Source organism: Musa acuminata, chromosome BXJ2-9 (genome assembly GCF_036884655.1).
Source record: "Musa acuminata AAA Group cultivar baxijiao chromosome BXJ2-9, Cavendish_Baxijiao_AAA, whole genome shotgun sequence".
NCBI lineage: Eukaryota > Viridiplantae > Streptophyta > Magnoliopsida > Zingiberales > Musaceae > Musa > Musa acuminata.
In genome coordinates this window covers 6,217,496-6,240,698 of record NC_088346.1, presented here as the reverse complement: position 1 = coordinate 6,240,698, position 23,203 = coordinate 6,217,496, and the positions used below count along the sequence as shown (strand labels likewise).

General features: G+C 40.1%; 4 protein-coding genes across 10 annotated transcripts; 3 read left to right on the top strand and 1 right to left on the bottom strand.

Moving 5' to 3' along the window:
* Positions 1-2,908: 2,908 nt before the first annotated feature.
* Positions 2,909-3,628, top strand: LOC103997356 (WPP domain-containing protein 1). Its single transcript, XM_009418540.3, has one exon. The coding sequence runs from the start codon at positions 2,971-2,973 to the stop codon at positions 3,352-3,354; it is 384 nt and encodes a 127-aa protein (XP_009416815.2). The 5' UTR covers positions 2,909-2,970; the 3' UTR covers positions 3,355-3,628.
* A 690-nt stretch (positions 3,629-4,318) lies between these two features.
* Positions 4,319-8,079, bottom strand: LOC135621927 (origin of replication complex subunit 5-like). Its single transcript, XM_065123555.1, has 4 exons — positions 7,152-8,079; positions 6,635-7,051; positions 6,218-6,530; positions 4,319-6,107 (listed from the first exon to the last, which is right to left on the bottom strand). The coding sequence occupies exons 1-4, from the start codon at positions 7,985-7,987 to the stop codon at positions 6,057-6,059; spliced, it is 1,617 nt and encodes a 538-aa protein (XP_064979627.1). The 5' UTR covers positions 7,988-8,079; the 3' UTR covers positions 4,319-6,056.
* A 3,459-nt stretch (positions 8,080-11,538) lies between these two features.
* LOC108951193 (uncharacterized) lies at positions 11,539-13,362 on the top strand. 2 transcript variants are annotated; one of them, XR_010490960.1, is made up of 2 exons: positions 11,539-12,706; positions 12,852-13,362. XR_010490960.1 is itself a non-coding variant. In XM_018818013.2 (1 exon), the coding sequence occupies exon 1, from the start codon at positions 11,614-11,616 to the stop codon at positions 12,562-12,564; it is 951 nt and encodes a 316-aa protein (XP_018673558.2). In that variant the 5' UTR covers positions 11,539-11,613; the 3' UTR covers positions 12,565-12,732. The 2 variants fall into 2 exon arrangements, 1 of the variants encoding a protein (XP_018673558.2); XM_018818013.2 differs by lacking the exon at positions 12,852-13,362 and having other exon boundaries at positions 11,539-12,732.
* A 4,477-nt stretch (positions 13,363-17,839) lies between these two features.
* LOC135582658 (protein ENHANCED DISEASE RESISTANCE 2-like) lies at positions 17,840-22,913 on the top strand. 6 transcript variants are annotated; one of them, XM_065125068.1, is made up of 11 exons: positions 17,840-17,996; positions 18,754-18,840; positions 19,622-19,854; positions 20,102-20,185; positions 20,269-20,814; positions 21,057-21,192; positions 21,260-21,422; positions 21,523-21,651; positions 21,746-21,940; positions 22,202-22,324; positions 22,434-22,913. In XM_065125068.1, exons 3-11 carry the CDS (start codon positions 19,842-19,844, stop codon positions 22,548-22,550), a joined length of 1,506 nt encoding a protein of 501 aa, XP_064981140.1. In that variant the 5' UTR covers positions 17,840-17,996; positions 18,754-18,840; positions 19,622-19,841; the 3' UTR covers positions 22,551-22,913. The 6 variants fall into 6 exon arrangements, with proteins under 6 accessions (XP_064981140.1, XP_064981135.1, XP_064981136.1 ...); XM_065125063.1 differs by having other exon boundaries at positions 19,569-19,854; XM_065125064.1 differs by having other exon boundaries at positions 17,845-17,996; positions 18,640-18,840; positions 19,569-19,854.
* The last annotated feature ends 290 nt before the right edge of the window (positions 22,914-23,203 follow it).

Here is a 23,203-nt window from a genome sequence, read left to right as displayed (position 1 = left end):
AGGTGCCGGGTGATGGCACAGTCTTAGAGCAATACTATCGTATATCCTTATATCCGGGGTGGTGAAATAGATATATCATTCCCATTCGAAGGTTTTGATCAACACTCTGCTTTTACTACATTCATTTTTTATTTACAGCACCATCACTACATAACGGCCCCTATCAACCGTGTACATGATGTTGGCTCTATCATCCACCAACATGCCCTCGTAATCGATGATCTTCGGGAATAGATCGAGGGGCTGAAGGAGAAGGGGGGCGGGCGAGTGGGGCGAGGAGGAGAGCTCTTGCTGTTGTTGCCGAGGTGGAGACTTGAGGGGCCGAGCTGGCACAACAACTTGGAGAAGTTAAGCTACGCCTCGCCAAGCAGCCGAAGGAAGTCCAATGCACTAACCATGCCATAGAGGACAATTTGTTGCAGCTCACCCAAGAGCTAGATTTGATGAGGGTGTACAACTCAGAGCTTGGTGAACAGGTTTAAAAGGCGACAACCAATGAGGAAGCTCGGGATCTGAGGGATGCATTGGAGGCCAAGTGACGCATGATACCAAAATATCGAGAGGAGGCGACCATCAATTACAAGGCATATGCTAGGTTTAAAAGGGGTTTAGAGAGGATGGGGATCGTCTCGTATTAGTTCGGGTACTAAATTATCTTAGCTCATTTCAAGGTGGGTATCCCAAGCAAAAGCTCGAGGAGGACCCATTCACTGATTACCCCGAGGATCAAAAAATCTCAATGGCGGTCGAGGTGCTCTTTGACGATAGTCTTGACCTGCCACCATGTCTTAACTCCTAGCCTTTCATTGTGCTGGTATTTTGTTTTAGAGTTATCGGGTTAGGATACTCGACTTTTTCCTTATGTCGGGTGTATTTGCCATATTAATCATTTATTTTAATAGGTTGGTGTCTCATTTTGAATTTAAAGAACTAATCTAACTGATGTAATTTTTCTTAAATGATAATTTTTTTTTCTTAATTTATAACAGTGGTAACTTGAAGATACACTCGATAATTGGTGCCCTCAGGGAGGCCTTAGTGGTAAAACATTTTTGAATTCGTAATGTGTCACATTTTCGACAACGTCATACCTTTTGTTATCACGTAATGTAATACGTTCCGTCTTGGACTACTAGGATGATAATTTTTCTGGTCATGAATGATAAGAATGAAGCTTACAATTATCTTTCTAGTCATAAATGACAAGCAAGAAGTTTATAATTATCTTTTTGGTCATACATAATAAGAAGGAAACTTCATCCTCTTCTCCTCCCTCTCTGGGCGTACCATGACGATGACGTATCAAATGATTAGCCAACAATTTATCCCCTATCACTATGTATACTTAACATGTGGTATGCAAGATACACTATGCCAGCATCGATCACAGTGAAAAATATTCTTCAAATAAAAAGTTATTCAAACAATATTTTATTAATTACAAGTAGATTTTCGAGATATATTTTATTTATCGCAGTAGTTAGGAACACCAACTACAAATAAAATGTCCTTCAGACTCGTACTTTCTTTTGTTTAACGAAAACCTACTATCTAGTTAGGGTAAACCCGACCATGGTCAATTATTGCATTTACAGAGAGGTCGTGAAAGGCTTTGATCGATTATTGGGATAATGCATTAAGGGTTGATTCTAACTCCGTCGTCAATTCAAGGCTCGGAAACAGATCGATCCTTTTTTTTTCTTCAAAAATATCAAACTACATATTACTATAGAAATCTACAACATGCCGCAAGATGTGATGATGAGTTAGAAATATGATCAGATTTATAACTCATAAAATAAGAAGAAGAAAAAAAAACTCACAGTCCGATTCCACCACCAAGTGAGTAATCCCCTCATTCAGTGCAGCTTCCATCCCAAACTTAAAAGGTCATCAACATCTCTGCCTCCCAGCCATCAACATCCGGCAAAAGGAGCCACCGGCCCAAACGCATTTTCCAGCACTGGATCGCAGCAAGTAACCAGCCCCTCCGGCCTCCTCCTCCGGTTTAGAAGAGCCATCCATCAGCGTAAACGCATTTTCATGGCATCCGATTTTGACTCAAATCTGAACAAGAAAAAACCTCGGGCCATGTCGAGAACCTGCGATGAGGAAGATAGGTTCCAGAGCCGGCTGACAATAGCCCGAATAACCTCCGCCGGAGGCGGTCGGAGCAAAAAATGACCCACCAGAGAAGGCTCCCAAGGCTTATACCATTCAGAGAGTTCATCTGTAGAGAAAACTGCAAACTCCTCCGTTGAGTTCTTAATTCGATCAAAACGATCCCAAGGAAAACACGAACTATCACCAGAAGAACCCGCACGACCAGATAGTACCACCGGCGGAGACTGCAGGGCCCGAGGTTCCCGCCCCGGAAGACGGAGCAGCAGCAGTAGGAGAGGAACAAGGACCAGCATGAAGAGGCGGGCGCCCCAGAAGACGGAGCAGCAGCAGCAGCAGGAGAGGAAGAAGGACCAGCTTGAGGAGGAGGATCTGAAGAGGACGATGGGGTTTTTTCCCCTCTCGCCCAAGCAGGAGGAAGTCACGCGATGATAACCGATGGGGTCATCTCTATAGTTGCATAAGTAAGCTCGGATCTCTTAGCAAACCTCTCGAGCGCCTGGAAGTGGCCATGATCCTTTCTTGTCCGGCGTTTCTTTCTCCGGATGGAGCCAGAGATAGAAGCGGTGGAGCAGACGAAGCGGGAAGACGACTTGGGCTGTTCTGGTGTTGCTGCAGTTCAATCCAGACCCAGACCGGGCTCGGTCTGGTTCGAACTGCGTCCGGATTGACCTGGACCGGACACAAGTTTGGGCTTCGATCCAGATTTGACGATCCTGACACGGCTGACTTCGATTGGGCCGACACGGGTCGGTTCCACTTCGACCCCAACACAAAAGCCGCCCGCCTTCTCACCTCGCCCCTTTTGCTTCTCCCCTCGCGATCCGGTCGACCGCCCCCTCGCCCTCCATGGCCGAAGGCGCCGCGGCGGAGGCCAAGGGCGAAATCGAGAAGAATACGGCGGCGGGCGGCGGCTACCCGTCCCTCGTCCTCAAGATCTGGCCTCCGACGCAGCGGACGCGGGAGGCGGTGCTCCACCGCCTCGTGGAGACGCTCACCTCCCAATCTGTCCTCTCCAAGCGCTACGGCTCCCTCCCCGGAGACGAGGCCGCCGCCGTTGCCGGCACAATCGAGGAGGAGGCCTTTTCCGCCGCCTCCGCGGCGTCAGTCGGCGGCGGAGCCGACGATGACGGGATCGAGGTCCTCCACGTGTACTCCCAGGAGATCAGCCGGCGAATGGTCGAGTCTGCCAAGGCGAGGGCCGCGGCCTCCGCTGCCGCCCCCAACAGCTAAACCACCTCTGTGAGGAAACCCCGAACTCTGATCTGAATCAATGCTTGCGAGTCGGTACTCGGGGCATATTGTGTGTTTGATTGGTGTGCTTGTTGTTTCACAAGGATTGGGCTCTTCTTCCGGGTTGGATTGGTTGAATTGGCATCTATCTATGATCCATTGTGTTTGATTGATACTTGGATTTGTCGTCGTTTACCATGCATGTGAAGGGTGAAGTAAATGTAATATGCTATGAATCAATTATGTTGCAATATATTGAGATTGTTCATCAGAACTTGGGTTTGTATGATCAAGAAATGTTAATGATAGTCCAGCTATCCGTTATGATCAACGTGGAGGAATCCAGAAGGCCAATGTTGGAATCGCCCACTGAGAAAAGAATTATATTTAATCTCTTCTTGACATCATATATTACGATGTTATGATGCACGAGTGCATGATCATAAACAAAATCTAATAATTTCAAAAAATAGTGGATAATATATTCCGATCTTTTTTATTCTTTTTTTTCCTTTGCACTATAATTTAGATTCCTGATTTAATTTTGCTTTAAGTATACGTTTAGGCAGCCTCTTCCACCTGTATTTCAAGGTTTTAATAGTCAACTAGGTATATGTCAATTAGTCAAAAAAAGTGCATGTTTTATCTACCCAACACGGTAATAGATCATGTGGAAGAAACTAAGAGGTCATAACTATGCATTTCCCATTTAACATGAAATAGTTGCCTTCTTCAATCAGAAGGAAAGCGTTCTTCCTACGAGTCATAAACACAGATTAATGGGAACTAGATCATGTGGAAACTACTGATACCAGATTAAGATTTGATGGAGGTATATGCATCCTGGCTTATCATATGTTCCGTAGTAGTTCATATGCAAAAGCTAAAGCATACATCTATCTTACAGTTCTGATACCAATGATACCTTGGTTACCATATAACACAAGGAATGTTGTTACCGTCAGATTATTCCCATAACCTTTTTATGCATCTATTTTACGAGATCAGGCCAACAGATGAGTATGAGTATGCAAATTATTTAAAGCCTTGCAACAGCAGCATATGAAGATTGAGATGCATCAATCTATTCACAGGGCTTCAACAGATCACATAAACGTCTACATGGATTGAAAATTCTTGCTCATCAATGTCTGTGTAAAAAAGGAGGATTATGAAAATAAACAAGCGCTTGAATGGCAGGGCTCAGGAAAATGGCAAGACCAATTAATAAATGTCAAGGATGTTGGCAAGATAACCAGAAGAATAAGATAGCATGGTTTTTCGGAAGTGCAGATGAAAGGACTAATTTGGTACCACTGAACTAAAACTTAACATACTGCTAGTTTCTTGTCATACCTGATTAGCATGCTTTAGTCAGATGAAACCTGTACTTCGATGTGTTGTTGAATGGTTTAATGGGGTTCTCCAGCTTCAAACTCCACAATTTGTAGTTAATAAGACATCCATCACAAGGGCCATTATGGCACATCGTATCAAATTCCATCCCTGGAGCTCCAAATGCCATCCCCATCAGGTCTTAATGATGTGAAGATGAAATTTCTCGCAGAAGTTTGGACACTAGATTCTCCATTGATGTATCATGACTTTGAAATCAGGAACCATGCTGGTAAACTTGTGCCTGAATCGAGCTTATAGAGTAAGTAATTGCACTGGTACTATGGATGGAGGAAAGATACCGCAAAGAGATTAATAGAATGAATTGCACATCATCTTGGTTCCTCTCGTTCTACATGAACCTGTCTTGATCTATGTGAAGCCGCAGCAAGTTAAGCTTTAGTAATCACTTTAACGCTCAGAAGCTTTAGGAATCAATTCAAATTCCACAAATAGAAATACGACAATCTTCTTTCTGGAGGAACCTTTGGTCTTGGCAAGCACTTCACCTTATGCAGAGATGGAGACCAAGAAAATTATCACCAGATCAGCTATTCACATCCATCAAGTCATTTCAAAGGGAAATTCTGGGTTTCTAATGTACTTGCTTATCTGGCTGAAATATATATTCAAGATTGAGCTCAAAGTGTATGTCAGAAAATTTTTCTCCAGAACCATCAAGTTTAAACAAGAAAAAGACAATTTCTATGAACAGAAAAATAGCAAAGATAGATACAGTTTTGTTAGATGGATAATACAAATGCTTGCATAAGATCTTCTGTACATGATTATATTCACAACAAAGATCCTTCAGTGCATCATATCCAGTACATAAAGCAGAGCATACTAAAATCCATAAAAATGTTTGAATTGACAAGATCAACTGCAACCAATATATAACAATTACACAATTCTATTCAGCATGCATAGCAACTACTTATGCAACTCCCAATTAATGAATTGTGTGTAATCCTTCATTAAGTCATCAATCCTGCTTCGACAAATTATCAGTCAGAGGTGCATATGACACATACTATGGGTGTAACTATGACATGTAAAGTAATGAAGCCCTTGAAAGATGACTCATTTCTCTAGCTTCAGAAGCTGGCTACCATTTGTCCAATTATTACCTGTAACTGGAAATGAAATAAATTTCACGTTCACATGAAAGCTAAAATAAAAATAAGAAACAAAAAGAGGAGTTATGCATATGATGCTTGCCTCTGCATTTTTAACTGATCAGGTCCCAATTCTTATATATAATATTACATTTGAGGCCGCCAAAACCATGATGGCAAATGGGAAACCTATCTTCTATATATGTACTTCGACAGTGGAAAGTTTATACTCCTTGCCACCTAGAAGGCATTTGACAAAGATTTAGCACAAGAAACATATACCGGATGGAGTAATTATGCTCAAAATCTTTTGGAGAATTCCAATGCAGCATAGTATAAGCTCACACTACCTTCAAGGCCATATCTTCGTCTATCATAGATCGATAACGTGTTGAACCTTCTAACTGGAAGTTGCCACTTTTACATATAAAATTGGCATTGCATAGAGTAGACAACTGCAATAGAGCATCAGACATTAGCCAGACATTTGAACCTTCTGTCAGCACTCCATCTTCGAACTGATCTTCCTCAACGGAACAATCCATCACTGATGTGATACACTGAAATATAGCCAACAACCTCTCTAAAGGAAAGGTTCCAGGTCCCTTCATGAGAACTTCTTCTGCCATATCCTCTTGTTGGTCCAAGGACGTATGTGTGCTCCTACAAATCAACAATTAAGAACATAAGAGACCTCAAGGAGATTTTGTAGCAAGATTCAGAGTGAAAAATTAACATCATCAAGTGCTGAAAATAATTACACATACTTCCTCTTTCGCTTACGATTATTGGAACCTCCAGTAGAGTCAAACAGTGCTGCATCAAGAGTAGCTGGGTTCCTCGAAGCAAGAAATGCAGAAATGAGGAGGTATTTAGTAGAGGTTGACATATGAATATCCAACTCACTGAAAACCTCCTTCCCATATAGTTTCCTTATATGTCCCCTCTTGGAAGTACGCTCCTTGGCAACTTCAACAAGTGACCAAGGAGTAACCGTGAATATCTCATTCAGTGAAGCTGTCAAGTGTGGCTGCAGGTGATCAAATAACTTTCGCTTCATGGCCTCATCGGGAACCAGGCTCACATCAGTTAGTGGTTCACAATATTTCTTAAACAATGGGTCGAACGCAGTTGCTAGCTCATCAACACGTTTAGTAACTCTGGAAAATGGCTTCAAAACTATGCTGTTGTTCACAAAGCATTAACAGATGAATTGGGTAAATATCAAATGGGCAAAAGTTAAAACCAATAATCCATTCTACAAAATGAGATGATATGAATTACCTTAAGAAAGAAGAATATAACTTCTGATTGACTTGGTTTCTCATGAATATGGTATGGAGATCATCGACAGTGTAATCAGGGAAGTAAATGCTAATTGGCTCCACTGATCCAGTCATCGAGTAATAAGCATCAGGCATTGCCCTACTTATATAAATCAGACCGACTGCAGGAGTCTTCAACACGTCGGCCATTCTGAACAGCAACGAGAGGATTTCAGATCCCTTGTCCCACGACCTGATAAGCTCCACATTGTCGAATACCAGATAAATCATCTCACCAATTCCATCGCCGTGACCCTCCTTGGAGCAAGATTTCTTCTTTTCATCTCTGGGAGCAGTTATCGCCCGGGTCAGAGCATCTCTGAGAAGATTCACGAAATCGGACGCCCTCTCGCAGCGCTTGGCACTGGAATACCCATTCTCCCGACTCCTCCTATGGCACAGCAACTGGTTCAACACGGTCTCGAACAAGATCCGAGGGCTGTAACAGGATCGGCAGCTGGCGTACACAAAACGCCGGCGCAAAAGCCGGAACACGTGGAGAATCGTGATGGTCTTGCCAGTCGAAGGACCGCCGTACAGGAGGACCGGGAGCATCGGGGAGTTTGGGGGCCCGATCACGCGCAAGACCTCGAGGATTTGGGATTTTCGGCCCGGGAGAAGGGCCAATAGATCGTCCGCAGACATGGGCTCCGTACAGAGTGATTCCAGAGGAGGAGGATGCGTTGGCGGTGGTAGTAGATTCGGGGTGACGAGCGAGGGTTTTAAGGGTGTGGCGGAGGAGGATCTGGTGACTCGTCGAGCAGGGGTTTGTGGGGTTCCTTCGTCGCCCGCCATGGCTGGAATCGAATCGCTCCCTTCCTCGCCTCCTCTTCTCTCAGATGCTGCAGTCGCCGATTCCCGCTAAGAGAAACCCTAAAGCACGGGGATCTTTCGGTGGCGAGGGAGGGAAAGAAACGAATACGTGGGTTTAAAACAAAATGCGTGAAATAACGGGCTTTGTGACGGTCATTATCACGGTTTCGGATTTATTAACGGGCTGAGAAGATAACGCTCGTTGCAATCCAAAATTTTCTGTTGTAGCGTCCGTTATTGTATATTTCATTATTTCAGTTCAACAATTTTAGGAAGGCGTCCCATTTTTCGATTTTTTCAGATGATCCTCTTATTTCTTGTAATATCACGAATGCCCCTCATTGTCGTCCATCGTTATCATCGTGAGACTTTATCTTTTTTTTTCTTTTCTTTTTTAAAGTGCGACAACAAAACTTACCATTGAGAGTATAAGATGGAGGGTGGATAGGGTGTTTAAGGGGGTTGATCCATGTTGGCTTTACTAAGATAATAATTAATGCATCCAATGATAAAAAAAAATTTGAAGGTGAAAATACAACGAATGGAGAAGAGCATTCAATAAGACCACATACGGAGGCGGTGGAACGATAGAATATTATTTGAGGAAAAAAAAACACGAAGCACTTAAAAAAAAAAATGTAAAGAGAATGACTTTTTAAAGTTATATATATATATATACCATTAAAGATAGTTCTAACCTAAAAAAAAATATACATTAACAAGCAAAAGCTTCTCAACCATCTAAAGACCATTACTTACTGCTAAGTAGAATTGTTTTCATGAGCCATCTAGCCTGTGTTAAATAAATATTTGGCTTAAATATTCTAAGATAGATTGAGTATATATTGTGTTTTTTCAAGTTAGAATGATGATTTGAATCCAATCCAGATTCGTTTCAAACTACTATTAGACTTAAGTCACAATTCACATAATGTTGAAGTAAAGTTGTGTTTATAAAAACGTATCAAGTGGTCTGACTATAGAGATGATTACATGCAAGATTGTTAGTTGTTGGAGGGGGAACATGACATTTCAAGCCTATTATGTACCTTTATATCGTGACCTAGAGATTGATATGATTTAATTTTATCTCGAAATATAATATTGTCAATGTAGATTTTGACTCAAGGAGGTTGGAGGAATGAGATCGGGTCGGGGGATTGGCTCTAAGGCTTTAACTATATTTTTCTGGTCGACCCGAGATGAGACTTGGAGTTGTCTCGCTTATGCTGCGTTCTTGCATGATAAGTCGATGTCGAGAGGGAAGGGATTCCTGACTCGACTCTTTCAATGCCTAAGTTAACAAGTAGTTTTTATAAAATATTTGATCCTTTTCTTTGTATTAGCGGGTTGACTTTTATATCTATATGAGCTTACCCGAAGGTGCGCGGGTTGTTAATACTCGTCGTTGTCCTCGTTCAACGTGACTGTACAAGCGATCGACCCATACGTTCTTGACGGTGTGGGTCAATATGTGTGGACCTTTGCTGTGTGGTGCTGATCCATACAGTATGGACGATGTGGAGTTGGTTGTCCGTCGTGTGCTAGTTCAGCCCCTCTCCCCTTCGGTCACGCATCGGATCATTTCATGTAAACTCTTAGGTGGCTACCAGGGTATCGCTTTGTAGTTGGGGGTGAGAATCATGACGTGATGCCCACCACAATTGACACTTGCATTGACTAGCCACGCCAATCATGGTGCTCGAATGATTGACTGGTCAAGTATTGCTCGTACGTGTCTCCCGATACGATCATCATTTGTTTGCCGTATGTGATCAACATGGCCTTCGATGATTCGCCCATCAACCACGTGCAGTCATGATGTGGCATCATGTCATCCTTGTCAAGAAACATGATAGATACTTCTAGACGTTTCTTCTAAATTTCTGTTGATGTTCAGTGTTGTCATAGTGTTCAACAGGTAGAATTGCATACAACATGATTAAGAATATGCAGTGCCACAAATTGGCATCTTTGTTGTCCCTAAATAGCTTCAGATAAAATGGCTACCTGTTCTAACCAATAACACCATCAAAACCAGTTATAAATCCTGGAGAACAATTTGAGTTTGTCATTCATCAATTAGGTTGTTAGTAAGGCAATAAGAACATGCAAAACTATGAAATAATTAAAAACAATATATATGTCAAGTCCTTCAAAAAAAAAATCAGGAAAAGATTTATCCTGTGCTGCTAAGCATTAAGTAGGTTTAAATCAAGCCAGCCAAAAAGACTAAAGTTGTCTCCATCAATAATTATTTGATATGATAGCATTAAGTATGGAAAAAAAGTACAATGATGACTTAAGTACAGTTTGAAGATCTGGTTGTGTTTCTCAAGGACTACAATCCTTATAACAAGTGTTTTAGCCTTAGCTGCAGTTATTTTAGCTTGACATATGATAGATTTAATGGTGCACTTATGCCCTCAAGTTTCCTGCAAGAAAAAAAGAAAGGGCATCTGATAGAAACAATTTACCCATCTCCTTGTTTTAGATTGCTGCACTGCTTGCAGTTATGTGAACATGCAGTAGGCCAGAGATTATTGTGTCTGCTGCCAAAGCACATTTCATAATGCAAGGATTCTATCTGTTTGCTTGATTGCATACAGAGGATTTAGTGTCAAGAATATAAGAAACAAGAAAACAGTAATACCTATAAGCTAAGATGTACACAAGAAACAAAAATGAAATTTATTGTTCTTGTTAGTTCCTGAATTACTTACTGATCAATGAGAACAATTTGTGCCTTTATTCAAAGTTCCAAACTTTCTTTGCTTTCCAGAGCTAATAATGGAATGATGAACTAATACAGGAGAAATGAGTTCCCAGCTTGAACAAAATGGAGTGGGCAAAGGTCTCAATCTGTTGGTATGTGCCTACACCATTGATTAGCTGCCTCAGCCACCATATATTCCTTCAGACAAGTCTTATCTCGAAGAAGACTTCTCTCTTCTTGACATCATTCAACAAGATGATCATAACTCATATAACTCAATGTAGCAAAGGATGATGCCATGCCATCCATGCATGAGGCAAATCAATTCAAGCCAAACCTATCATTGTGTAAACTACCCCTCCCTTTCATGGCATAACAGAGGCAAAAAAAATATAAGACAATGGATCTCCAGCTATCTTTCTGCTTGAAGAGCTGGGAATCTCATGTGCAGTGACTTGCTATTGTCGGTGTTCAAGACAATATACCAACCATTTTTAAGATATAATTTCCAGATTGAGTGTACCTATCAAATCATTGCTGCTTGTTACATGTCACCAACTCCTCAAAATGCTTCACATCCAATTTCCAGTTCATGATCTTTATTACTACACTGTTGTTAACCTCATGCATTGTTAAGATTATATGGGGCATTTAGAAGGCAGATTAATCTATTCTTCAAATAGAGCTGTTTGCTTCATGATTTGTGTAGCATTTATCAAGCAATTTGGGTTCTTTCAATGCAAAACACAAGCATTAAAAGATTATCTTAATGCATCTGTCAAAACCATGAGATGCGCAGAACACCCAACTTATATTACTCCAACCCTCCCCGCCATTTCCAAACACTGCCAACATCCATCTTTCGAGGTGGAGATACAGTCCAAAGAGAGCCATGGGAGTTGCCATTAGGATCATGAGGAGATCCATCAATGCCTTCTTCCATGACTACCACTGTTTCACCTCCATTGCTGTTCTTCTTGTCTTCCCTGCTTCAGCCTCCCTCCTCCTTTCCCAGGCACCAATCCCTTACTCCACGACAGTCCTCGAGACCATCTCGTCCCGCCTGCGGTCGCTGTTCCAGGCCGCGAGGTTTCCCGTCACCTCTACATTCTTCTCCCTTCTCAACGTGAAGCTCGCACAAACGGGCTTCTCCTTCGTCTTCACGCTGCCGTTCGTCCTCACCTTCTTGCTCCTCGCCAAAGCATCCATAATTCACAACGTCTGCGGCGGCCCTCGCCGCAAACGAGCCCCGCCTCGCCTCTCTTCTTCCCTCCGCCTCTACCGCTCGATCCTTCCGACGCACCTCTTCAACTCCTGCCTCGTTCTGTCCGCCAACGCCAGCGTTTTCGCCTTCTTGTCCGTCGTGTCCAACGCAGTGGACGTTCTCGGCCTCTCGACGAGCAACTCCATGCTTGTTCTCTCTGCCGCTGGTGCTGTTCTCTACTCCATCGTCGTTGCCAACACGACGGTGATCTGCAGCCTGGCGATCGTCGTCTCTGCGACGGACAACTGCCGCGGCTACATCCCAGTCCTCAAGGCCTGCATGCTCATCAGGGGAAGGGTCAAGACTGCGTTATCCCTGGCCTTGTCTGCCAACCTGGGAGTGGCCGCAGTTGAAGCTTTGTTTCAGTATAGGGTGGTGAGGCAATACGATCTTTCGGGGAAAATGAATTCATCTCTTCTCTGGGAGGCACTCTACATCTCTTACGTCCATGCTCTCCTTGTTGCACTCGAGGTGATCATGAACTGCATGTTCTTCAAGAGCTGTCAAACAGATTGCTGCTCCAACTGGAAGAATGGGTATGACCGTCAAGAAAAGTTAGAACCAGAAGAGAGCTTATGATTCCCATGCTTTGGAATAAATGTTGTCAAGCTAAGATCAAATTCCCGTAATGGTTAAGCGATAGTTTGCCTCAAAGGAATTGATGTTCCATATGTTTTTTCCTGTTCATAAGGTGTCAGCTCGAGACATTTAATGGAAACAGGTGAGCGCATTCACTATTTTCTCATATATTTCATAGTTTCCTGCACTCATCATCTGTAAACACCTCTTGAAATAAAGAACTAAATAGAACTCTGTAAGCACTTCCCTCGTGATACAACTGCTTTTGGTTGGATTACATGACATAGCAAAGCAGCTCAGGGCGCAGATGTTGTGAACGGCTCAGCAATCCTACAAAACTCCTGTTTGTACTAGTGTGCTTGATACCCTGGAATCCTGAATGCCAAGCCTGACTTGTTAGAGCAACTCAGAGTTCCGTAGCATCAGGGTTGAGACATGGAAGACTGGATTGATCGAACACAACAACTTGCATATACTCTGTAATCACCATATAGTCCATGAGGATAGAAAAGAAGCTTGCCCTGTTCTTGGATCACCAAGCCATGGAGTCTCCAGCAATCAGAAAAGAAGCAACAATGACAGTATAAAACCAAGAACATAGTTGGATTTAGAAGATGAAGATTGCTCTATGGCAGATGTCGGATTCGTCTTTAAATTTCTGCGTAGCAAACTACACCAGTAACAGAGCCTTGCGGCAAGGAATCCAATGAAAGATAATAGTAGGATTTAAAGATGAATGAGCTCTTCACAAAGTTAGAGAGAAGCTTAATATGTACTCGTAATATAATCGACTAATCTCCATATCATTTGTAAAGAATGCTTCTTGATATTCATTATATTAATCTAAACTTTGATGATCTGTGGCTTGGCTGGAAAAAAAAGTTGAAATCACTAAATACTTACTGCTGATAGAATATGCTTGCCACTGCCACTGCACAATCCAGAACACTTCACACACTTTCCACATTGCAATGTTATTGATCGAAACTGAAGAACATCATGCAACATTTTTCACATTAACAGTCATGTTTGTTTGAATCAGATCCATTGGGTGTGGTTGCTTAGCATGCGCATCATCTCATGAACAGAGGAGATGCTCTGATCTGTGACAGGACTCCTTATCTACATGTCGAGTTTAATTTTTAGTGAAGAACAAGTCATTTGGCACAGTTCTTCGGAAATTGTGATCAACAAGTCAAAAAAATTTCCCTACTTATGCTGATTCAAACCACTTCTTTGTTAGTGTTTGATTCCAAGTGAATCATAATACCCCAATTGGGGGTTTAGTTCTGCAAAAAAGACCCATATCTCATTGCCACACATGATGGTTGAATACATTCGATTAGAGGCCCATAATATCACATATCTAAGCTTGATTAGGTCCATATCAGATGGCCTCTGTGATACAAGATTAAGTGCAGCTTGAGAGACTGTGATGGTTCAAATGTTAACATTATGCTAAAACTAATGCTCAAAATGCCATCTTCTTGTACTTGGCATTGTTCTACCAATCCATTCCTGAAGGAGGGTGGCACATGAAATGAGCTTCTTGTTGACCACCTTCACATGTAGAAGGCCATCAATGAGTGAGTTTATATAAAAATAGAGAGACAAAATCTTAAAGGTGGAAACATGTCTTTAGTGAGCTGCCCACCTATTAAAGCTCAATAATTGCCATGGCATGTATTGGTTGGCCAGGTGTTAAAGCAACCAGAAGAACAGAGGAAGCTTCCATTTTGGTTCAATTAGAGGCCTAATTGTTGATTTGATCTCACACTTTTAAGTACAAATTAGAGGTTTAATTTTTCTAAAAAATATACATACAGAGATTAGAGGTTTATATATAAATTGAGCTCTTTTCTGTTAAGTAATCCAATTTAGAATCTCAGGAGCCACTTTAGTTTTAATTAAAGGATCAAAGACCCAATCCTCTCTTTAATTTTGTTTCCTTAAACTTCCCTCTAATGCTCATCTAAATATTAGCAGATCTATATTCTGTTTGCAGTCTTCTACTCTCTCACCTCAACTGGGTTTTGATGATTCTTGAGAGGTCTGCTCCCTTTGAAGGTGACATGATAGGTAGGAGTCAAGGGAATGAAATGTATCAAAGATCAACAAGCAATTATAAATTCATCAGTTTGGCTAAGTATTGATCCTTAGAGCATGCATGCAAGTATAATCCATCTTTTTGGACCTGCTAAAATATGGACTTGGTCATCTCTTTGAACAGAGTCACATCTTCTTCTCTCTGTCACAGTGTCCTGGGTCGAAAGGCAAACCTGGAGATAAACAAAGGAATCAACTGCTACAATAATAACAATAATAATAGTATGTGCTTAGTTATTGGATGGGATAAACAAAGGAATCATCAAATTAATATGATGAGGGAGACTTTCCCTGGAAGTTTCCAAGAGTCCGCATGGACCACCTCATGCATGAACCTCTCTCTCTTTCATGGTCAATTGCCCCACTCCCATTGTTTTAAGCTCTCTGTGCACCTTGAACTGTAGTTATACCTCACAGATCAATCAGTCAAGCTGTTCTTTACTGCTGAAGTAATCTCGCACATGTGTGACACAATCATCTGAGTTTTCTATTCTAAGCTATGTGATCGTATCTTCTGCATCCAAACACATTGTTTTCTCTTCCCTCTTCCCCAGAACATGAAGCCAATCAACTCGGTGCACAGTGGTGACTTCTTCAAAAGCACGATACTAAGGTTTAGCGAGTACGTAATGTTAATCTGATGCAGGGACGTAAAAGAGAGGAGAAGTACAGCAACTCGGAATGCCATCGAAAGGTCACTTCCATTCCTCGAACGGTACACCAAAATCGTGAGAAAAGGAAAGACTATGTTCCTGTGAACCGGAAGAGAAGGCCAAGAAAACAAAGCTGCAGGTACCACCACCTTATATCATATCATGGGACTGCATTTGCTGTAGTTTTTGAACGAAGAGCAGAGGTTGGATGCATGGGATTCTGCACTCGGAAAAGAGAATGGGAGAGAATATTATATTATTTTTAAATTAAGAAAAAATAAAATAAAATTATTGAATCCATATGGAGGTTCTAAATAGAACGAATTCTATGTTTTTTATTATCTTTGAAACGTCTCCATGATAACATAACGAGTCACGACTAAGCTATCAACTTCGACAAATCCAAATCATTCATCAAAGAATTTAAATTAATAATAATAATAGTATTCATTATATTTTTATAAAATTAATTTTAATCTTGTTCAATTTCTTGATTATAACATTTTTTTCAAAACATTATAAGTATAATAAAAAATATTATTTATTGTTATTTTTAAGTTAATAATAATATTTATTCTATTTTTGTATATGAATTGATTTATTATGAGTTTTGAGTCTACTGACTTAGATAGCAATGTTTTTAATAGATTTATAATATTTTGATAGACGTGTTTGGTACATAGATTTTTTAAAATTTATGATAAATAAAGATATATTTTTGAGATATATGAAAAGAGATACCTAAGTTAAAATAATAAAAAAAGAAATAATAAATTTTTTATTTATTCTCGTAGAGTGTCTCTTGTCTGCCTATCACTCGTGATGCTCTTTATCCTGTTGTCCCTCTTATTATATGCATCTGTTTCATCGTTCGTTTTTTCTCGATAAGTGATGACATACAAGTGAGAATAATGACAATGGCACATGAGGAATGATAATTGTATGGACGAGGATGATAAAAAAAAATAAGAGGATAAATAAACGATGAAGTAAAGAAAAAAAAAAAAGTTGACAACGATGAGACAAAAGTCATAATCAAAGAATAATTTTATTTTAAAAAATAAGAGATGCTAAATAAATAAAATGACGTATTAACTGAAAAATTAAAATAAAAATCCTTTTTAGATAATTTATCAATAAAATTTTAAAAAAATATCTTAACAATAAGAAAAAGGAAAACGGAGTGCATGGCATTGCATTAAAGCTTGCATCCTCGCAGTGCAACCATCAGCACCAAATAAAAAAAAAGAATTATGGATCTTTCCCAGCTGATGGGACATCGCATGTCTCTGCTCTTAGGCTTCGCCATCTCCTTCATGGGAAGCTTTTGAGCTGGCATGTCTCAGTTTTTTATACATTCATTTAAAGGTGATGTTGGCTGTCTCACCTCTCAATGCACACCTTTTGTCAATTTGCGAGGTAATGCAATTGGGATGATCACCTGATTCATAATGATGGCAAAACATTAACTGCAGATGAGTTGTACAGGTGAGCGAGCTATTTGCTCTCTCTCTCTCTGGCCACACTAACCCAACCTCGGGTGTTCGGATAAACCAGAGTTTATATTGCCATGACCAAGCATCTCATCAAAGTTTATATTGATATGTAGTTTGATTGGGCGTTTGATTAATTTTCTTTCAACCCATTTACCCTACTCCTTATTCATTATGATGAAATAAATAGCTTAATTATATATTAATTTTTAATTAATTATTTTTAATATTTTTATTCTTATACTTTCGAAAGTTATATTGGGATAAAAATAAATTATTTTGATCATTATAAGGATTAAAAAAATAATTTTATAAAATTACATTTTTTATAAATATAAAGATCTTAATATAATTTTTGAAAAATATGTAAATCGAAATACTAAAAATAATATATAATTAACTCAAGATAAACTCATACTTAATACTCCTCGACCAAATCAAGGATATTAAATAAGTCCAATGTTAATCTTGATTATATATACATGTAAATCTTAATTATTGAGAGAAAATATGGTCAATGCAAAATCCCATTTTATTTTTTATTTATAAAAAAAATGCCTTCTTTTTTCAAATGTGTTCTTCTCCTACTTTTCTGGCAATATTTTCTGGCTGTGCAAAATTAAACTCAAATAGTCAAAGCCATTGCAGAGAAGTATAGTTTGGCTATAAACACCTCATATACATGATCGAAAACAACAAGTCCCAAAGCAGTTTAAGTGCCCACATGAGGAGGATCGCAGATTCGCAAGTCTCTCTCTCTCTCTCTCTCTCTAGACTAAAATAAAGAATGAAAGTAGGGAGTTCAATCCATGAAGCAGAGTATCAAACAAGTTCTGTTCTCCCTCTGAATGGGTAGGTGCAGATTGATGTGATGTGATGTCTTTGTAACACAGTAAAAATCTTCTTCCTTACCACCAAAACTTGTTCTCTCTCTCTCTCTCTCTCTCTCTCTCTCTGTAAAATGTGACATAAAAAAAGGTAACAAGGTGGAAGCTTTCCTGCCCTTTCCCAGTCGCTCCCACGTGAAACGGAAGACGCCATTGGCGGACCGCTATAAATTGCGGCGGGCTTGAGCTTGGCCCTTCCTCGTCTCCCTCTCGTCTCCGACGGAAGGGCGGCACCCGCCGGCGGTCTTCCATGCCAAATGTTGGGATGCAGGCTGAAACCCGAAGGCTTCAAGGTCTCGTCTTTGTCTCTGCGTGTCCTTCAAAATATCTCCTTTTCTTTCCATTCGTAATCATTTTTTGGGCTTCGTCGTACGAATGGAATCAAGAAGCTCTTTGTTTTTCTGTTTCCATTGAGATTTTTGTTGCCGATCTGTCTTTCGATTCAAGATACGGTTTCCCTTTTCCTCTACCAGGGATCTTGGGGTTGTTTCTGTTCTTCTATTGTGTTTGATGCAGCTGTTCTTGATGTGTGATTTCGTTGTTCGTATCCTTCCTTTCCGCACATCCCTTCCATGTTTTCTCTCTTCCCATTGCCATCTCCGAACTGGGCCATGAGTCAATCTTTGTCAAGTTGTCTTGCAGTTCTGATGTTTCTGTCAAAAATAGTAGTGGCAAGGGCCAAGTCAACTTCTTGATCCAATCCAACAACTAATTCGTCGAACTGATACGCTCGGAATGTTTCTTTGTCTAAAAACTGGATCTTTACTTCTCTTTTCTTTTTTTGGTTGGTTTTCTTAGTTGTTCGTCTATCCGTTGTGAATTTTATTAGGATATTTTCCAGATCTTTGACATTGCCATTCCTTTTGTTTTGCTTTTCCCAAAATATTCCGAGTAGTTTAGCACGCGGATTCACATCTACTCGGTTATACGTCGCAGACCCCAATAAATGGTTGGGACATCGTTTGGTTGTCGATGCGTACCTCATCGAGTGTCTCCGGACTTGAATTGCTTTCCTGGAGTAGACTGACATTAAGGATGTGGATTTTGCAGCTTCTCTAGCTCTCGAGATGTCGTATTAGATCTCTTCACAGACTATACCAGCTCGGTTTTCCCGTTTGCTTCTCCTGATTGTTCAAGGTAGAGTCTTTCTGCTGCTTCCCTTATTCTAGTAGAGAATTACGTATAACCTGGAAAATTTGTGTTCTTGTGGATCTGTCTTGTGCATTGAACATGATTATTTTGCATTAATTAGATGTCTGCTGGTAAAGATTATTGAATATATTACTTGATTTTAGTGTCATTTTTCTTGTTACTAGTGTTGACCTGAGACTTGGGTGATGGAAGCTAAATGCCTTCTATTTTGTGATTTGATCTACGGCCTTCTTGTAGTTTGGTTTTAACTTGGGCATGATTTTGCTTTTACTACTCAACATGTGACTCTTAATTTGTCACTATCCCTCTTTTTTCTTGGAAGGTCCCGTGAATACCCCTATAGGATAAGGCTTCCTTCTGTGTCTGTGATGTGCTTTCATTGGTTGAGGATAGGGCTGAGATGGCTGATGTTTTTCCCCTGCTTCTCTTATGGTTAGAATCCCCTGCGATCACTATCAAGCTTGATCAAGGTTGTCTGTGTGTGTGTGTGTTTTACTAATGTGTATTTTATCCTGATATTTGTTGCTTATCATTCAGTGTCACATGCTGATATGGATCACCAAAACATGTGAATAAAGTTAATATGTTTTGTGTACTTCATCTTACAAGATCCTGCAATTTTGAGAAATTACCTTTTCTCTCGCATGCATAAAAATTGTATATTTCTTCAAGGAGGGTGACACAATCTGATAAGCACTCATCGTTGTTATTAGGCCACATAGTACTAATTCGTCGTCATGGGTACCTGTATGTCAACATCGAACAGAAGATCTAGGTCACGGAAGTATTCTATTCGGTGGAGAAAATGCCGTGGAAAGATTTCAGCATCAGTTCCTGATGCACCCGCAACTAGGAAATGCGATATAGCAAATCATCTTCCTCACAGTCACTTCGTTCATGTTAAGACTGCTGCAACAACTCGCCGGAAATCTGAGGTTTCAAATCTCGCGTTTCATCTTACTCAGTTGCAATGGCATCACAGTCAGATGGAGAAAAATGGTACGGGATTGCTTCAGATGGTTTCGAGCTTGTCATTCTTCTGTTATTTCAGTTTTCACCTTATTCTTGTTGTTTGTACACTCATCCATTGAATTTAGATTTTGCTTTTATATATATATATATATATATATATATATATATATATATATATATATATATATATGCTGAATCTGCCATCAAATTTTCGACTCACTCTTCTTTGATTGGGAATATAATTGCAACTGACAGGGTCATGATATTTTTGCAGGGTTATGCCCAGAAGAAGTATGGTTTGACTCTGTCAGTGTTTTAGAATCTGAATCTGATGATGACTTTAGTAGTGTTAGTGGAGGTATGGATTTGCATTCTTCATCTTGATCAAACAGTGGTAACTTCAAATGAGCAATATTTCTAAGTACTTGTTATTTGCTGTAGATTGTCTTCCCTCGGTAAACGGTACGATTGGGACCCAAATGCTGCAGCATGAAAATGCTTCGCTCGTAGTGGATGAGGCATGCAAGTTTGAGGAATTTCACGACAGCACATCAATCTCTTTGGGATTTGAACAGCACACTGAAGCAGATGGAATCAGAAGTTCTAAGCTCTCAAGCAAAGATGAGTTTGAAGATACAGATAGACTCAAGATTATTAACCCGCAAGGCTCTGAATCTCAGTTGGAAAAGGTTAATGAAGGAAAGCTTAGGAACCAGATCGAAAGTTCCAGCAAAGTGAAAAAGGTCTTAGAGGATATACGTGGTAGCTTTAAAGGCTTGAAAGAAATAATACACGACACAGAGGAAAAATTTCGTGAAAGCACATTGAAGCAGTTGACTTCATCTTGTGCACCTCAGTTGGTTCCTTCGATTAGCTTTAACGATAAAGAAAAACAGTTTCCTAGTGCTAGCCCACAGTGTCTGAAAAGGAGGTCGGCAGTGATCAGGCTTTCATTTAAGAGAAGATCAAAAGATGCTACTGAATTCTGTAAGTGGACTCATGCTGTTTCTTGTTAATTCATTTTGTCTTGTTGAAAAAAATAACTATTACTGGCTGATATTTGGGTACGAACATGTTATTTCTTTTGTCATATTTGTCAATTGTTGAATAATAATTTGCATGTAGACATCTTTAAGTTCATGACAGCATATGACAGCACGTAGTTCAATTGTACGTAGTAACTCCTTCAGAATTCAAAATGATGATTATTATGGCAACTTTTTTCATAGGTGCTTCCAAGAAATGCCTATATCGTCCAATGGCAGGACTATCAGTTCCATGCTCAACTGGAGAAAAGCCATTGCAAGGATGCTGGTCAATTCTTGAGCCATCGTCCTTTAAGCTTCGTGGGGAGAGCTACTTCAGGTTGCATTCGAGCAACCGATGTTTCTAATCATTTTTGTTTTTGTTAACTCATAATGTTCTTTTGCAGAGACAAGAAAAAATCCCCTGCTCCACGACAGACTCCATACACTCCGATTGGTGTCGATTTGTTTTTGTGCCCACGTAAAGTGAACCACATTGCTCAGCACATTGAGCTTCCTTCTACGAAGGCGCACGAGAAAGTTCCCTCCCTGCTAATTGTCAACATCCAGGTATCTTTTCACATCTTTGATGACTAACTTGGTCTCTTGTTTCTTTTCAAAAGAGATGTTCGATGAGTTAGTATGTTGAAACTTTCCTTCAAATTGACAGCTCCCGACTTATCCTGCTGCTATATTTCTTGGTGATAGCGATGGGGAAGGGATGAGCCTTGTACTATACTTCAAGGTATCAGACAATTTTGACAAAGAGATTTCTACCCAATTTCAGGATAGCATTAGGGTAAGCTGCTTCGAATTTATTTCTTGCATTAATATCGTTGTTAGGAAGTGTTCATCGGATCCTAATTATGATATTATTGTACGGTCCTCTGCAGCGACTAGTAGACGATGAAGTAGAAAAGGTTAAAGGGTTTGCAATGGACTCAACCATTCCCTATAGAGAAAGACTTAAGATACTTGCTGGATTAGCAAATCCCGAGGATCTACACTTGAATAGTGCAGAAAAGAAGCTTGTGCAGGCTTACAATGAAAAGCCAGTGCTTTCACGCCCTCAACACAATTTTTACCAGGTAACTGATGACATACTAGGCTTTTTTTTTTTTCTTTGCAGTATGTGGTGCCTGCATATGCTAGATTTGTGATTCCAAACATATTTCCTAGTTGAAAGAGAGTAATTTCTTGTAATGATGCATTCGAGACTTGCTGTTATCCCATCTAAAAGTGATATGGTTTCGACTGTCATGAACTTTTTCAACCATGACTGGGTAATATACAAGTTTTATGGGTATAGACAGGTATAGAACTTTTCACGAAATGTTTTCTACGCACAGGGTTCGAATTACTTTGAAATTGACCTGGATGTTCACCGCTTTAGCTACCTATCGAGAAAGGGATTCGAAGCATTTAGAGAGCGATTGAAGCATGGAATTCTTCATCTGGGTTTAACCATCCAGGTATGACATATACATACTTCCAGCTTCAATTGATGTGAAACTTGCAGCTTGGTTATTTGCAATATTCTAAACTTAAAAAAGTTCAACTGATCAAGAGAAACCGATGCAGGCACAGAAGCAGGAGGAGCTACCAGAGCATGTCCTCTGCTGTGTGAGGTTAAACAGGATCGATTTCGTGGACATCGGGCAGATGCCAGCACTCATGACGGTTGACCATGACATGTAGGAGCCGATTAAGCTGTGCCAAAACTTGTATAATTGGTCAATTACAATTGATCCACAGCAGACATTTTGAAGAAGGATGATAGTTTCAGCAGGCCTTTGATTCATTCAGATTGGCTGTGGCATATGTTCTCTACAATCACATTGAGATGAGAACTGAGCTAAAAATGCACTTAAAATTAGTCAGGGATGTAGGATAAGAAAACCCGAAAGGGAGTGTTTTTTATAAGATTATCTCTGTTGAAACTAGAAAATTTCATCCTTATGATGTACATATGGTCTGAACTGCAACTTTTTTCTTTCTTTTTCTTTTGTTCTGGAAAGAGGAGATTAACTCTCAGTTCTAGTATCTTTTTTTTCATGTCCACCAGACCTTGTTAGATGCTGAAACCAAGCAATTGACAGTGTAAAGAAAGCATTTCCCAGTGTTAATTGAGAATTATTATTTTTTGGGTTCTTAAGCCATGTATACCATAAAAGTGTAAAACATTAACCTTGACATTGAAATGGAGTCAGCAACAAAAAGCAGCATTATTTGGTCCCCAATCTTAATTCAGTGAATTGGCTCAATGTGATTCTACAAACAATACTTGGAAGTCTACTGATGCAAGCATCAAATCTTTTGATTGAACACATTCTAAAAGGTTAAGCCAATTG

Coding starts and splice junctions, on each gene's coding strand:
- LOC108951193 (XM_018818013.2), top strand. CDS start 11,614: ATGGGAGTTGCCATTAGGATCATGAGGAGATCCATCAATGCCTTCTTC.
- LOC135621927 (XM_065123555.1), bottom strand. CDS start 7,987: ATGGCGGGCGACGAAGGAACCCCACAAACCCCTGCTCGACGAGTCACC. Junction 7,052..7,151: donor TTATATTCTTCTTTCTTAAG/GTAATTCATATC, acceptor TGTGAACAACAG/CATAGTTTTGAAGCCATTTT. Junction 6,108..6,217: donor ACGAAGATATGGCCTTGAAG/GTAGTGTGAGCT, acceptor AATGCCTTCTAG/GTGGCAAGGAGTATAAACTT.
- LOC103997356 (XM_009418540.3), top strand. CDS start 2,971: ATGGCCGAAGGCGCCGCGGCGGAGGCCAAGGGCGAAATCGAGAAGAAT.
- LOC135582658 (XM_065125063.1), top strand. CDS start 19,593: ATGGGTACCTGTATGTCAACATCGAACAGAAGATCTAGGTCACGGAAG. Junction 21,652..21,745: donor AATTTCAGGATAGCATTAGG/GTAAGCTGCTTC, acceptor GGTCCTCTGCAG/CGACTAGTAGACGATGAAGT. Junction 21,941..22,201: donor CTCAACACAATTTTTACCAG/GTAACTGATGAC, acceptor TTCTACGCACAG/GGTTCGAATTACTTTGAAAT.